The sequence below is a fragment of the Gossypium hirsutum genome, chromosome D09, assembly GCF_007990345.1.
Source record: "Gossypium hirsutum isolate 1008001.06 chromosome D09, Gossypium_hirsutum_v2.1, whole genome shotgun sequence".
Taxonomy (NCBI): Eukaryota; Viridiplantae; Streptophyta; class Magnoliopsida; order Malvales; family Malvaceae; genus Gossypium; species Gossypium hirsutum.
In genome coordinates this window covers 30131512-30148053 of record NC_053445.1, presented here as the reverse complement: position 1 = coordinate 30148053, position 16542 = coordinate 30131512, and the positions used below count along the sequence as shown (strand labels likewise).

The following is a 16542-nucleotide window of genomic DNA, read 5'->3' as shown; positions in this document are numbered from 1 at the left end:
TCGAACCGAGACTTTTCAAACACTCCCAAACACATCCAAATCACTTAACCATTAAAGCAAACAAGCAAATTTTGTCAAGACATACAAAAATTAAAAAACTATAATTTTAGGGCGTTACACCGGTACAATATGTACCAAAAAAAGGTGGGATCACGATTGTTGAGAATGAACGAAATGAGTTAATCCCGATGAAAACTGTCACGAGTTGAAGAATCTGTATTGACTACAAAAAGCTGAACAAAGCCACTTGTAAGGATCATTTTCCTTTACCTTTTATGGATCAAATGTTAGACTGCCTAGTAGGTAGTAAATTTTATTACTTTTTGGATGGATATTCGGGATACAATCAAATAGTTATAGCCCTAGAAGACCAACATAAAACTACTTTTAGCTGTCCATATGGTACATTTACTTTTAGGCGAATGCCTTTCGGCTTATGTAATGCACCTGCCACATTTTAGCAATGTATGATAGTAATTTTCACTGATATGGTTGAAAATTATGTTGAGGTTTTCATGGGTGATTTCTCTTTGTTGCTTGAACAATTTGGCTAAGGTACTCAAAAGATGTGAGGAAACGAATCGTCCTTAACTTGGAGAAGTGCCATTTTATAGTTAAGGAGGGAATTGTTTTAAGGCACAAAATTTCCAAGTATGGAATTGAAGTGGACCACAAATTTATAAAGGATTTTTCAAAATTTTTAAACCCTTATGTATGCTTTTAGAAAAAGATGTTTTTTATTTTAACAAAGCATGTTTAGAAGCTTTTGAAAAATTGAAAATCCAATTAATTTTAGCCAATTGGAACATGCCTTTTGAGTTAATGTGTTATGCAAGCAATTTTGTTGTTAGAGTTGTGATGGACCTAAGGAGGAACAAAGTCTTTTATTCTATCTACTATGCATGGAGAACTTTGACAGGAGTCCAGGTTAATTATATGATAACTGAAAAAGAACTTTTTGCTATAGTTTTTACTTTTAAAAAGTTTCGTTCATATCTTATAAGTACCAAAGTTACAGTGTTTATCAACCATGCTGCCATTAAGTACTTACTGACGATAAATTTGACCTTAAGATCCAAGTTAGAAAAAGAGTTGGAAATCAAGTAGCCAATCATCTGTTAAGGTTGGAACAAAATAAGGTAACTTTTTCACTTGTTCTAATTAATGAGAACTTTCTTGATTAGCATATCTTCGAGGTAAGATAAATCTATGAAATACCTTGGTTTGCTGATTTTGCCAATTACTTAGCTTGTGGAATAATTTCTCGAGAAATGGCATACCAATAAAGGAAAAAATTCCTTCATGATAGTCGATACTATTTTTGGGAGGACCCATTTTTGTTTAAACAATGTGAAGATAACATAATCAAGAAATACGTAGCTGGGAGTTTGATTGATGAAATTTTGTACCATTATCATTCATCTTCAAGTGGGGACGCTTTGGTGGTTCATGTAAAGCAGCAAAGATTTTACAAACTAGGTTCTTTTGGCCTACATTGTTTAAGGATATTTATGCATATGTAAGGAACTACAATATATGTCAAAGGATCAGGAACATAACAAGGAGGAGCGAGATGTTCTTGACAAATATTTTGGAGATAGAACTTTTTGACGTATGGGGCATTGATTTCTTAGGCCGGTTTCCTTCTTCCTATGGGAACAAGTATATTTTAGTAGCTGTGGACTATGTGTCCAAGTGGGTTGAAGCTAAGGCATACCCAGCTAATGATGCTAAGGTAGTCATGTTATTCCTACATAAGTATGTATTTACACGATTTGAGACTCCTGGAGTTATAATTAGCGATGAAGGATCTCACTTTGTAAATAAGTGACTTAAATGGTTACTTGACAAATACGATGTGAAGCATAAAATTGCTACTGCCTATCACCCATAATTGAATGGGCAAGTTGAAAGGGTGAATCAAGAAATCAAAGGTATTCTTAAAATATTAGTACACCCTAACGGAACAGATTGGTCTCGAAGCTTGATAATGCACTATAGGCCTATTAAACTGCTTTTAAGACACCGTTAGGGACGACTCTCTATTAGTTGGTTTTTTTAAAAGGCATGTCATTTGCCAGTTGAATTGGAGAATAAAGCTCATTGGGCTTTAAAGCAATTGAATTTTGATATTAAGCAAGTCAGTAAGAGAAGGATGTTACAACTCGATGAGTTGGAGGACTTAAGGTTATTTTTATATGAGAATGCCAAGATGTGTAAGGAAAAATATAACAAATGACATGATAGTTGTATTCAACCTCATGAGTTCAAAGAAGGTCAGAGAGTGTTGTTGTTTAATTCGAGGCTAAGGTTATTTCCTGGAAAGCTCAAGTCTCAATGGAAAGGACATTATACCATCTACAAAGTTTATCTATATGGAGTTGTAGAATTGTACGACAACCATAGAGGTACGTTTAAATTTAATGGTCAACGTCTCAAACACTATTGGGATGGTGAAGTTGAGCGAACTAAAACCTCGTTCAACTTAAGAGACCCTTAATCTTTCATAAACCTACTTTTTAATAAAAAATTAGAACTTATTTTCTTAAATTAGTACATTTAATTAATTCTGTCTAAGGAGATTGGAACTTAAGCGGGGCCGTTGTCACCCTCCAACCTTTCTTGGGAATTAATTTAATATAATCTTTTAAGAAGAAAATTTTCAATTCATTTTAATCTTTTTTTAGTTTTATTTTTATTTCTCACTTTTTGTCTTTAATTTTAATTTTAATATTTATTTTTAATTTTAATGCTATTTTTATTTATACTAATAAAGGGGATCAAATTGGCCCAACTACTAATAAGCTTGTTTATTTTTAAGCAGTCCAATTTTTAAATAAAGTTTGGGCTCAAGGCCTGAAACATCAAATAGGACAAATTTAACCCATGTTGTCGTCCATAAAGATCCCTAAAGCCCTAATTTTTGCCACCATATCATCCCTCTATCTTACTTACTGCCCAAGCCACTCAAAATTAGCTAAATTTTAGCTACAAGACTACCTTGTCGCCTAAGTCTTTTAAATTAGCTAAATTTTAGCTACAATATTTCTCTAATTCTCCACTATATAAACCCCTTTCTACCTTCATAATTTTCACAAGCCTTCAAGCTATTAGCTCAAAACCTAGCCACCCGTTCTTTTTCCTCCTAGTCGTTGGCCTGAATCATGACATTTCTCTCTACAATTTCTTCATTATCGCAAGCCCCTAGTATTGTCGCAGCATGACCTTTGCCGGAGTAGCCCCTTCGCTGTCGTATCCTTATCTCTGTCATATCCTATCACTATCACAACCTTCAAGCTGTTGCATGTCCGTCGTTGTCGCAAGTCGATTGCCACCGCAACACCTTGCTCCTATATTTTGCTGATTTCTTTATCCAGTCTTTTGCTACAATTTTTCTTATTTTTCAAGAAAAATGTCCATATCTCGCAAAAGAACTAGATATTCCAAGACCTCTGCCAAAAATCCCATTTTGATCCAAAATGAAGAAGTGAAAGAAATGTTTGATTCAATCTTCAAGAATCAACCTATGATGTTGGAAAAAATGTTTCAATTTGGAAAACAACGATAAGATGGTTGTGGCCTTATTAATTTAAAAGACGATTGATGCGCTCAATTAAATTTATTTTTGTGATGTACGATCATTGCCAGAAGAGAAGTTAGTTTAAGAGTTCTATGCAAATTTGACTAAGCCAGATGCTACTGAAGTTTTTGTTCGTAAGAAGAAGGTACCCCTAACTTCTAAGCCCATTAATGATTTGTTTAACCTACCTGATGTTGAAGAATATGAACATTTTTTCTTGATGACAAACATAAATTGAGATTTTCTTCAACAAGTGTTTAATGTTGTGACAAATCCGGGATCCCAATGGATTATAAGGAAGTATGGTAGTCATTCTTGTCGAAAGGAATACTTAAAGTTGTTGGATAATGTATGGTTTTACTTCGTTCGATATAGTTTCATGGCTATCTCACACAGTTCCACCATCTCGATAGAGCAAATACTTCTGTTGTATACAATTATGACAGAAAGGTCTATCAAATGTTGGGAAGATTATTCTTAAAGAGATCCATGATTGTGCTAGAAATAAGACCGAAAGTGTTTATTTCCTATCATTGATAACTTCACTTTGCTTAGTGAACCAAGTTAAGAAAAAAGCAAACTTGAAGGGTCCATATGTTCAAGGTTACATTACAACCCATGATCTTGAAATGTTAGCAAAGAATGTCCATGAACTAAACCCAATAGAACCAAGTGAGCCGATAGAATCAGAAATTGATGAGTCATTGAACAAGTCTGAAACTGAAGCTAACTCATTTACTAAAACAAAAGAGGTAGAATCGGAGGAGGAACTGAATGAGACTAAATCGATAAAGGAACTGAAAACTTCTGAACCAAGAGATGAGCCAAATGCCAATGAGCCGGTTGAACCAAGTATTGGTCCTGAGTTGACTATTCCAATACCCACTTCTTGAAACACTATGAAGAAATTAGAATTATCAACTATGATGGATATGATAAAGTTTATGCATAATCAGCAACAAGCTTTTTGGAAACATGCAAAAGTTAGAGATGATTCTATAAGAAATACTTTTAAAAATATCTCTAATAATTTTGTTCCTGAGTTCCCAAATTATATCTTCGATTCATAGAACGAAGATGATGAAAGAAGTGAGGACGAAGCATTAAAGGAGCAAGACAATGAGGATAAGTCAAATATATCAAAAGGTAGAGTTCTTTTCTTTAGTTTTTAGTTCTTTTTAGGTGTTTATTTTTATTTATTAGTTAGTGTTTTACTTTCACATAATAAAATAGCGAGTATGAATAAAATAAGTTCAATGCCTCTCCATAGAAAAATTAAGTGGTGTGGTAATGGGAATGAGCATCTCTAGGATTGGGTTGTAAGAAAAACTTGGTACTTAAGCAGTCTTTATGACTCAACTCTCTTTTCTTGAAATCTTACCTGATGTTTAGTTTTCATTCATTACTTTATTCTCACAATGAGGACATTGCTTCTTCTTTAAAAGGAGGGTAAGCTAAATTTAGCATGAATTTTAACGTATGTTTCAATCCTTTTTCTTAAGCATGTTGAAATAAATGAACATTCAAAAATAATTTTTGTTCTTGAGTTTGTTCAAATGCAAGCATGATTTTTTATTTTATCTAAGTTATTTGTATGTTATCTTGAATGATGGAATGCTTGTATGATCTTAGTCTTAGATAGTATTTGCCATGAAAGTTTATTTTCTTTAGAAATAGACATGTATGAAGGTTTAAGTCCTTAGAATTGACTTAGTAACTTTCTTGAGGCGAAATCTTAGGAGGTATAAGATTCTAATATGATGTAAGCACACTTTCTTTGGATAGTTTGAGCCTTTCAAATCGACCTTATAAGATTTATCCCTTAAAGCTTAATTTTGAGCTTAATGGCTTGCTTTTTGTAAAATACGTACATTATAAGCTACATTAACATCTTTTTGAATTTTATCCTATTCTTTTGCACCTATCTAAACCAAAAATTTGTCTTGGTGATCAAATTTTGAGGAGAATTATGAAAAGATGCACGTGTTCTTCACATATTAAAAAAAATGAATAAAGAGCAAAGAAAAGTTTGGTCAACTTTCCAAAAAAATAAAGAAGCTTGCTCAAATGTAGAAAAATAAGAGCAAATGAAAGAGTGCCCAAAGTCTCAAAAACAAATAGCAAAGTTTGCTCAAAGTTCGCGAAAAATAAAAGTGGAGCATAAGTTTGAAATAAGTTTGGGAGTATTCCAAAGACCCATTTGTATAAAAGTTGTGAAGCCAAAAGATCTAAGACAAAGTTAGGGTTAAGATGCTTTGAACCTAAAAAGCACTTCTCTTTATCCATACCTTTAGCCTAGCCCTATTACAACCTAATAAAAGACCTATTGGTTAGATGATTATACTGACAACATTAGTGAAGAGGATTTATTGAGTCAATATATGAAGACACTAATTAAACCTCGGGATTGTTATAATTAGTTGGTAAAGAAAGCATGTTGATTGGTGAATGTTATGTATGACTTTGAAAATGCATGCAAACTATGATTCATGTTGACATTATGATATACTTAGTATAAAGTTAGAAATACTATTTGCATCCGAGCTACTTGTCAATAAAGAGTATTTTTTAGCATGATTTTATTGATGGGTGATTATGTGTGAAGATTGATGCTGCTTTATCATTTTGCAAAATTGCCTTAGCAATAGTTGTATTGTGCATGAACATTGCTCGGGATGAGCAATGGTTTAAGTTTGGGGTGTGTAAACTCAAAATTGTATAGAATTTTTCTATACATTTTACCATCTTTTTACTTAATTATAATGTTTCTATCGAGTAATTATTATTGAAATAGGTGAATTTTACTTAATTAGTAATTTTGGACATGAATTTGGAAAGTAATTATGCTTAATTACATGATTTTCATGCATATTTTATATTAATTGATGTTCATTTATTAATGTGTGTATTTTTCACTATATAGGTAGGCTATGGAGACATGATATAAATAAATAAAAGGTGGCCATGCACAATTATCCATGTGGACGACAAGACCATACAAGTTGGGCATAAGGATTGAATACTTGACCTAGTAAAGAAAGGTGATAAAAAGATGGACACGTCTGCTAAGTTTTGGACTGAAGAACTGTCCAACAATGGGAATTAAAAGCCCAATTTTGGCTTGATATTGGCTACCCAAAAAGTGTTTTTGGGATATTTAAATGAAGGTCCTTAAAGTTGGAAAACAATCAAAATTCTGCCCAACAACTTACCTGTTGAAACCTTCCACTACATAGCTATCTTTAGCTTGAAATTCAAATTCAAAATGGAAGACTTGGTCATCCCTTTCCCTTGATACATGGCCTACCACATGAGAGAGGGAAGGAAGGTAGTTTTAAACTATTCTTAGTATACTCAAACCCTTCTCCCTTTTTCCCTCGCATGGTCATCCATCCCCTCTCCATCTTTAGCCTCAAAAGCTTTGTCAAAAGTACTCCTTAGCCGACTACCTTCTAAACCCTTAGGAAAAGAAGGTTTCTTCAGAACGGAGGAGCACATCAGTCTATGAAAGGCTACTGAACTGAGCAGAGTAGAGCACATCAGTCAGAATAGATCCAAAAGGCTACTGAACTGAGTTTACTATTTTCTCTTGTTATTCATTTTAATATGTTTTCATTGAGTTTAATGTTTTTTACAGCAACTATGCTCCTTTAAATCCTAATTGTTGGGATAATTATATTTAATTGATGAGATTTATATAATTCATGTTAACATGTTTTGTGCCTCAGTCAATTATGTTTTCAATTAATATCATGATGCATTTCATTCATACGTGATTGGGTGCATTCAGATTAGTTGAGCAATCCTTACTTGACGACGGCTAGTAGATGCAAAATTGAAAAGTACAATGCTTAATTTAGGTCATTAAACCCGACTAAGTTAAGGTTCATAATATCTTTATTTTACTCTATTATCTTGCATGGTTTTTAGATTTATGTATTTAAATTGTTACAAACATAAATGTCCCTATGACCTTGCATAAATGCCTTAGTCTAATATGATTAGTAAAATGCATATTTAACTAAGAAAAAAATACGAGAGGACTTAATTTGGTTTCCAAAGCCATAAGAGATCGAGTTGTTATTGAAGTGATTCCGAACATGTTAGCATGATGAAAGTAAATTGAACTAATTAATATAATTATCCTAGCTCATTTAAAGTTGATTGTTTGTTATTTCTAAATCCCCCAGTCATACATTTAGGTAAAATTTCATTTAGATTAAAAAGTGCATAGGAATCACTCTTGCATTTAATATAATTAAATCATCACCATCCAAGTTTATTGAGTTTTTATATTAAATTGTTAATTATAATTTTGAAATTGAATTCATTAAGCTTACATAGTCCATGTGGAGACGATAACTCTTTCTTACTTATTACTTGAACGATTACGTTTACTTGCGTAAAACATGTTCCAATTCGTTATAGTTATACGGTCGCAAGTAGAAGTATAACTACGGCTCTTAGTTTATGGTGGTTATGCGGTCATGAGTTCGAGTATAACTCGGGCCCCCAATTGATGATGGTTATGCAATCACGGATTCAAATTTCACGGCACTAGAAAAGGATACTTTATTAACCCCATATATAAGTTTGTAGTCATAATCATAGGAAAAAAGGCTGCACACCGGTGTTATCAACTTATTCTTTTCTCCATAAAAGAAGTATCTTTAACCTCATTGTTTGAAACCTATGTTAAAGGTGGGGGCACGAAGTCTTTCAAGGGGGACTGACTATGACGAAGGAGAAAAAGCTGAAACTCGAGTCGATGTGACAATGGTTGTAGTTATTAATGATTTCTTTAATCACAATAACCATTGTCGCCCATGAGTTATGTTTCAGCTTTTCTCCACTGTAACAGCAACATCGAATCGTCACTTGGAGTTCATTGCAAGAACTTCTTTTATTCAAAAAAACTTAACAACATAGTGACTTAAATAAAAACTTTTCAATAGTTCAATGACTTAAAGGAATATTTTCAAAAAGTTTAGTGAGCAAATTGTAACTTTTTTTAGTAAGAGACCAAAACAAAAAGCTTACATATAATTTAATGACTAATGGTGTAGTTAACTCTTAATTATATTTAAGTGAAAGACTTGGCCTCTCGAGGGTAAATGATTTGGGGAAATATCTTGGAATTCTAGTTTTTCACAGACGGGTCTCAAGCGGTACATTCCAATTTTTAGTTGACAAAGTCTGTGCCAAGCTAAATGGTTGGGATGCTCGAAGACTTTCAATGGTAGGAAGGCTCACTCTTGTAAAATCGGCACTTCTTGCTGTATCTAACTATTTTATTAATATTGCTCCTATTCCAATTTCTGTGTGCAAGAAAATTGAGAAATTTGCACATAATTTTATTTGGGCATCAAAGAAATTGCACATAATTTGGGGATCAAATTTGCTATACATAACTATCTTATGAATATTGTTCGATCTGTGTTTGCTGTACATAACAATTGATGGAGGTAATAAAGTGTACAAAATGAAATTAAAATGTATAAAAAAATAAAATATAACTTTGGATGATTGGTAAATTTAAATTTTTACAATGCAATTAGCATGAGTTCAAATCTCACCATAAGTTTTTTTTTAAATAAAAAAAAAGACTAAAGTAACTAAGAATAATATAACTTATTTTAAATATGAACAACATTTTTATAGTTTCCCTAACCAAGTTGATGCTCGGTTGACTCGTGATATCAATTTAGTCAGAGGCTTAAATAACAATATAGATATGTAAAAATTTAATTATATAAAAAGATTAATACCCTACAAATTCACACATATTCTTTTATAATGAAAGGTAAGGTAAATTATCTATATTAAAATCTCTATCACATGCGTATACATGTAGAAACTATGTATTTAAAATACATATTTATGTCTCAAAATAACATACAATAAATAATAGTATAGATATACAATAGATGAAATTGATAGTAATATACAATAAATATTAAGATGAAGTTTTGTTGAGTGGTAAGTTAAAAATTTTACTAATTCAATTGGCATGGATTCAAATCTCACTATATGCATATTTTTACTTTTTTTTGTTAAAATAAAAGGACTAAATTACCCTCAAATAATTTAGCTTATTTTAATTACGGAAGGACATTTTTATAATTTCCCTAACTGAGTTGGTGTAACAAGTCAACCGGGCACCAACTCAACCATGACTTAAATAATAGTAACTATATATATACAATTGATACAAATAATAAAGTGTGTATAATAAAATTAAAATATATAAAATAAATTAAAATAAAATTTTGATTCAGTGGTAAATTTAATATTTTACCAATGCAATTAGCATGTGTTCAAATCTCACCATAATTTTTTTTTAAAACAAAAGTACTAGAGTACTCTCAAATAAAATAACTTATTTAAATATGAAAAAAATTTAGAAAATTATTATTTAAAAAAAAAGAGGATACTTTAGTATGATAAAATTGAATCATTAATTAACTTATTTAGATCCCAAAATTATTATTTTAGAAATTTTTTAAAATTTTAACCTTTTTATACATTGTTTAGAATTTTTTTTTAGAAAATATATATATTTCAAAGATTTATAAATTTTGAAATTTTTATAAATATTTTGAATTTTGTTTTGTTTTTTAGAGAGATCAATTTGTTCATTTTCAAAATTGATAGGGACCAAAGGCATATTTACACTGACCTATTATTTGATTGCCCGAATTATATTTCAACCCGACTCGAACTCAAAACACGAATTACTTATTTGAATTAAATAAAAAATCGAATAACTTAATTCAATTAAGTCAAAATTTAACTATCTAATTATTATTATAGAATTAGTATTTAATTCAATGAAGGTGAATGTGACACAATAACTTTTGCTTTGACTTATTATAAATTTAGATAATCGTTACAAAAAGGGCATTACTGGTGACGTGAAAAGTCGTGCACCGTATCTACCTTGTGGAAATGCATTATTTCCTTTTGGATTTTACCTAAAGCCCTGCACAATATCAAGATGGATGTGATACAACAAATTAACTTTTGATTTTCGTATCAGTATAATAGTAAAAAACAAAACAAACAATAATTTCACTTACGTGGACCCATTGTTTGAATGGAAGATCTAACCCCTTATATTCGGCATACACAATAAGGCTAAGTCTGAAGAGTTACAACGAACGATAATTAAAACAATTCTACAATTTATAATAACACTACTTTAAAGTTTGATAATATTTTAACAGAAGCAAACTAGTATCCCAAGAGTATCTTCCAACTAACTAAAACTACGAAAATAATTAGCATGGTTAATAATACTAAACGATATAAAAACATATCCGAGCTCCCCATCTGCTAACCCGATCAAGTCAGTGATTCACCTTGAATTCATTCAACAATAATTGGATTAATATATCCGAAAGGACCCAACTATTTACATATTCAATAGAATATCGGTAAAACCAAGATATTCAAGTGCAGATGTTGATTCAGAATTAGGAAACAGTTCATTCAGTTATAGACTATAATCAGATGCAAAACAAAATAGAACAGATGTAGTTACTTAATACCAGCCGCTATACACCATCTCTAACTAACATAACACACCAAATAGGGTATTTATTACATATCCAACCCTACACACTACCCAGTGCCAGTCTGACACATTTTAGAGATTGCAATCTAGCTGCCAGATTAGTACAGGGATACTAGGGATTTAACAACTGGTTTAGAACAGAATACTTCCTTCTGATTCAATTCTCATCCAATGCATATGCATACTTCACATAACAGTTAATACAGAGTTCTATACGAATATTCAAATACAACTTATACTCGAATATAGTAGACCAATTCTAGCAATATTAGTCAAACACAATACACACATTGATAATCAATATTCAAGTTCCAGATCACAAAATATCAATTTATGCAGTTTAATTCAGTTCAAACGGCCTCACAGAAGGCTTGTATTTAGTTCAAGCGATGCTTGGAATATGGAAAAAATTCGTAAACTGGCCTACACGCCCCCATAGTCTCACACGGCCTGGAACATGCCCGTGTGCTTATCCGTGTGTCTCACACGGCCTAACACACGGTCGTGTCCTCTGCCTATGTGCTTGCCCGTGTGTCTCACACGGCCTAACACATGGTCGTGTCCTCCACCTCTGTAATCCTTATTTTGTAAACAGTGAGTCACACGGCCTGGACACACGCCCGTGCCGTTCACCCGTGTGATCATTATTTTGTAAACAGCGAGTTACATGGCCTGGACACTCGCCCATGTCCTTGTCCCATATGAACCCTACACTAATATGGCCAAACACGATCTGGACACACTCCCATGTCCCTTGCCAGTGTAGATCTTACTTGGTGGATAGTGAGTTTCACGGCCTATCACACAACCTGGCACACAGCTGTGTGGCGTTGACAACCATATTTTTTGGCATCCAAACTTCGTAAAAACTCTGGTTTTTGGTATGCACCTAAAATAGTTTTAACGCAGTAACAACGTAGAAGATTCCCAACACCTAAAACGAAAAGTCCAGCAACAATTAAACAATAATTCGAAAAAAACGTTAAGATTATCATACCACCAAATTTGTCGAAACATTTCGAGACCTACCCCTAAACAACAACCAAACATATAATCAAAAGGGTTCGAGCAGTTTACGCAAAACTACATTGGGCAAGGAAGACAACAATCAATGTTTTCCAAAATTGGACAACCAAACAAAGTAATTTAACACAACACAAACTTACCCAACAACAGTAGCATACAAGACGTGTAAATCTAAGCAGCGATTGAATGAAAGAAAAAGAAATAAAAAAACTAAAAGGGAAAGAGACGAAAAAGGAAGAAGAAAGGAAAGGGGAAAATAGGAAGTAGAAAGAAGAGGGAAACATTTAATTTAATTTAACCACTAATCAAAATTCCAACATTAAGAAAAAAATATTACTTAACGCATACGCTGAGAGTCGAACACAAGACTAAACAGAATATAGAAGTTGAACCAATGAACCAACAAGCTAATTCTTGATACAGGTTAACACTGAATTAAAATTAAGTCGATGGCTTAGGAATAGAGGTTAGCTTAAATTAAAATAACAAAACTTTTTAAAACACAACTCGAACTCTTAACCTAGAACACATAAGTAAAGCACAGAACTACAGATACAGAAACATAATTACGCTAGAACCCAACACTTAAACACTCAAATTTTTGGGGCATGACAACTCTCTCCCTTTAAAAAAAATTTTGGCCTTGAAATTTAACTGACTCAAACAAATACGGGTGTTGTTGATGAATTGAATCTTCAGGTTCCCAAGTGGCTTCCTCAGTCCCATGATTTCGCCAAAGGAACTTAACTAAAGGGACAATTTTCTTTCTCAATACCTTAACGTCTCGATCCAAAATCTAAATAGGTTTCTCCTCAAAAGTTAAATCCGGTCATATCTCTATCTCCTCAATAGGAACAATGTGCAACAGATCAGATCAATATCGTTTCAACATCGAGACGTGAAATACATCATGAATTTAATCCAACTCAGGATGTACTTCTAACTAATACGCGATAGATCCGACATGCTTTAGAATATGATAAGGTCCAATAAACCTCGGGCTTAAGTTGCCCTTAAGACCAAACCGAATAACCTTTTTCCCCAGAGACACTTTCAAGAACACCTGATCGCCAACAGAAAACTCAATATCTTTTCTCTTTAGAGCTGCATAAAAATTCTATCGATCAGAAGCAGTCTTAAGTCGATCTCAAATCAACTTAACATTTTCTCGGTCCTAGAAATTAGCTCGGGACCCAAGGCCCGACACTCACCTAACTTAGTCCAACACAGAGGAGTACGATTGTTACGACGATACAGAGTCTCGTAAGGTACCATCTAAAACTAGACTAGAAACTATTATTGTATGCAAATTCTGCCAATGGCAAGTAATCCTCCCAACTGCCACGAAAATCAATTACACAACCTCGTGGCATATCCTCCAGAATCTGAATAACCCACTCAGATTGTCCATCAGTCTAAGGGTGATACGCAGTACTAAAGTCGAGTCGAGTGCTCAACGCCTCATGAAGTTTCTTCCAAAATCGAAAAGTAAAACGCGAATCCCTGTCTAAGATAATTGACATTGGAACTCCGTGCAGTCTTACAATTTCATAAACATACAGCTTGGCGAGCTTCTGCAACAAGTATTCTGTCCTGATAGAAAAGAAATGAGTAGACTTGGTCAATCGATCAACGATGACCCGCACCGAATCTTTCTTAGTGGGTGTTAAGGGCAGCCCACTAACAAAATCCATCATCACCTATTTTCACTTCAACAGAGGAATTTTAAACGGCTGAAGCAACCCTGAAGGTAACTGATGCTCAGCCTTAACCTTTTGACACGTCAAACAGTGTGGCACAAAGATCCTTACCTCTCGTTTCACACTGGGCCACCAGTACAGTGCTCAGAGATCTCGATACATTTTCTCTCCACCAGGATGCATAACATAAGGGCTGCTATGTGCCTCCTGTAGAATCAATCGTCTCAATTCCTTATCGTTAGGCACCCAAATTCAACCCTTGAAGCACAAAACCTTGTCACCATTCAAACTGAAATCCGATGATTCACCCAAATCAAGCTGACGTAGATGTTGTACCAGAGACTCATCACTTAGTTGTTTAGTTCGAATTCGATTGACCCAAGATGGCTTAACTTGCAGTTCAGCTAGTAAACTCCCATCCTTGAAAACAATCAGACAAGCGAACATCACTCTTAGTTCAATCATCGCTCTACAGCTAAGAGCATCGGCTACAACATTAGCCTTACTAGGATGATACTCTATTGTACAATCATAATCCTTAAGCAACTCAACCCACCTACGCTACCTAAGATTTAGGTCCTTTTAAGCTTTTAATGTGTTGGACTAGGGGTGTAAATGAATAGAATGTTCGATGAACTGATCATGAACCGTTCATATAACGTTCGTTTATGTTCATTTACTAAGCTAAATAAATGAGTATGAACAATTTTTTTTATGTTCGTTTAATAAACGAACGAACACGAACAAAAGTGTGTTTGGTTCGTTATGTTGATGAACAAGCTCGTTTATAAGCTCATTTATTGACTCGTTTATTTATTAATGATATTTTCTTATAAAAATATGAAAATAATATATGTGTGTATGTATTTATTGTTTGTTTGTTTGTTTATTATTCATTAACATTGTTCATGAATATGTTCAATTATATGTTCATGAACATGTTTATTTAATGTTCATGAACATATTCAATTAAGTTAAATGAACATGTTTGTAAACATTAAACAAGCAAACATGAACACACATATTTTTAAATAAATGAACATGAACACAAAATTTGAAAGTCTTAATGAACACGAACTGAACACGAACAAACTTAAAAATAAATAACTGAACATGAATAGAGATTTATTCGTTCAAACTCTATTCATTTACAGCCCTATATTCGACACAGTTTCAAACACAAATAAAACTGCTAAAAATACCTACTATAATGTTAAGGTTAAAGGTAAGGTAGACTTGCCTGCATCATATCACCCAAATTTACAACAAGAGCTCCATGGATAGACTTAACATCAAGCCATTGATTTTGCTGAAGGACTTGAAGTCCGCCGATTTGATCTTGTAAAAGTACGGTGAAGAAGCCGCTATCGGTGTGGCTGCCGGTGCCCAATGTCAAGTCTGATTCAGGGCATGGTGGATAGTAATGGCCAACCATAAGCAGTCCCTCACCGCACCCAATATCTTCCAAATAACTCCGGTTCAGCCCCAAAGCTTCCGAGAGCAGTTCTAACAAAGTCTGTCCTAATTTCATCACTCTATTCGAATACTCTATCATTATATCTCTGCAGATTGAGTTAGCGTCAGATATGATTGCGTAGCAAAGATCTCTGTAACACACCTCAAAGTATCCCTCCAATTGGCTGCTTCCGCCACATAAAGATCGAAATTACTATTATAAATCACTTTCCTGCTGCTATCTCGAGAATAAAACTCTTTCTTAGCTTCCTTACCTTGTTCATGAAACCTTCGAATTCCGTCAATCATTTCATCTAAAGTCGTCAGCGGAATCCCATGGTTGATAACTTGAAAGAAACCCCATCTCTCACAAGCTTCTCCAACTTTCTTCACTATTTCGTGACGTAAATTTGGGTCATCGTTGAAACCAGTCAAGTCTATGATCGGGATTCAGCCATTGATGGAGCTTCGAGGTTTGTGGTCATGGATGCTACTGTTTCTCTCAAGCTTGTACTGTTGGTTGATGAAAATGGTTGGGATCTTGGATAAACCAGAATCTACGAGCCCTTTCACTCTTGATTTTGATTCATCGAATGCTTTCAATTCGTTTTTTCCGATTGTAATGGAATGCTTCAGTAGGTTCTAAGCCTGTTTCCGCCATTTTTAAGAGCTTTGGAGAATCTCTAACAGGGCTTATATTTTGTATTTGTGATGAAAAAGGTAAGGAGCACTTGGTGTTTTTATAGTTATTTTTTGGTGTTGAAAAAATCGTGCTAAAACTTATCACTTGTTTGTGGTCATGGCTTTCGGTTTTGATATTGTCATTAGTCACATACATTTTATTGTTATGGCAAATACGTTTGATCAAAACTTTTTGTTATCACTTGCGTTTACGGTGATGGTTTTAGGTATGGTGTTGGGTCATGATTTATTTAATCATTAAAAAAATTTATAAAAAAAAACCAGTTTAATCGGTTTAACTATCAATTCAATAGGCTCGTATAAATTCTCAAATCAATTAGTTTGATGTTTCTCTCTGAACCGGTACTTTGACCAATATCCAATCCAACCGGTCAATCCAGTCTAAATAACAATTATCGCATTAGGTGCACCAATAATGCGCATAGCATTCTAAAAGACAGAACACAAGTTTGAACCATGAAGATGATACTAATAAGAGGGACAATCAAAACATGAACCATAAA

The 16542-nt window shown here is 33.5% G+C and overlaps 1 protein-coding gene across 3 annotated transcripts; it reads right to left on the bottom strand.

Annotated features, from left to right (window-relative positions):
- Positions 1-10360: 10360 nt before the first annotated feature.
- On the bottom strand, positions 10361-16154 carry LOC107892651 (1-aminocyclopropane-1-carboxylate oxidase homolog 1). 3 transcript variants are annotated; one of them, XR_005917980.1, is made up of 2 exons: positions 13994-16154; positions 10361-12090 (listed from the first exon to the last, which is right to left on the bottom strand). XR_005917980.1 is itself a non-coding variant. In XM_041100292.1 (2 exons), the coding sequence occupies exons 1-2, from the start codon at positions 15435-15437 to the stop codon at positions 14135-14137; spliced, it is 483 nt and encodes a 160-aa protein (XP_040956226.1). In that variant the 5' UTR covers positions 15438-16139; the 3' UTR covers positions 10361-14134. The 3 variants fall into 3 exon arrangements, 2 of the variants coding, with proteins under 2 accessions (XP_040956226.1, XP_040956227.1); XM_041100292.1 differs by having other exon boundaries at positions 10361-14302; positions 15123-16139; XM_041100293.1 differs by having other exon boundaries at positions 15123-16132.
- Positions 16155-16542: the final 388 nt, after the last annotated feature.

What these genes read in the sequence shown, in the direction of transcription:
- LOC107892651 (XM_041100292.1), bottom strand. Translation starts at nt 15,437, where the DNA reads ATGATAGAGTATTCGAATAGAGTGATGAAATTAGGACAGACTTTGTTA. An exon ending in ATTTGGGTGATATGATGCAG is followed by an intron (nt 14,303 to 15,122) that starts GCAAGTCTACCT and finishes ATTGTTTTCAAG; the next exon opens with GATGGGAGTTTACTAGCTGA.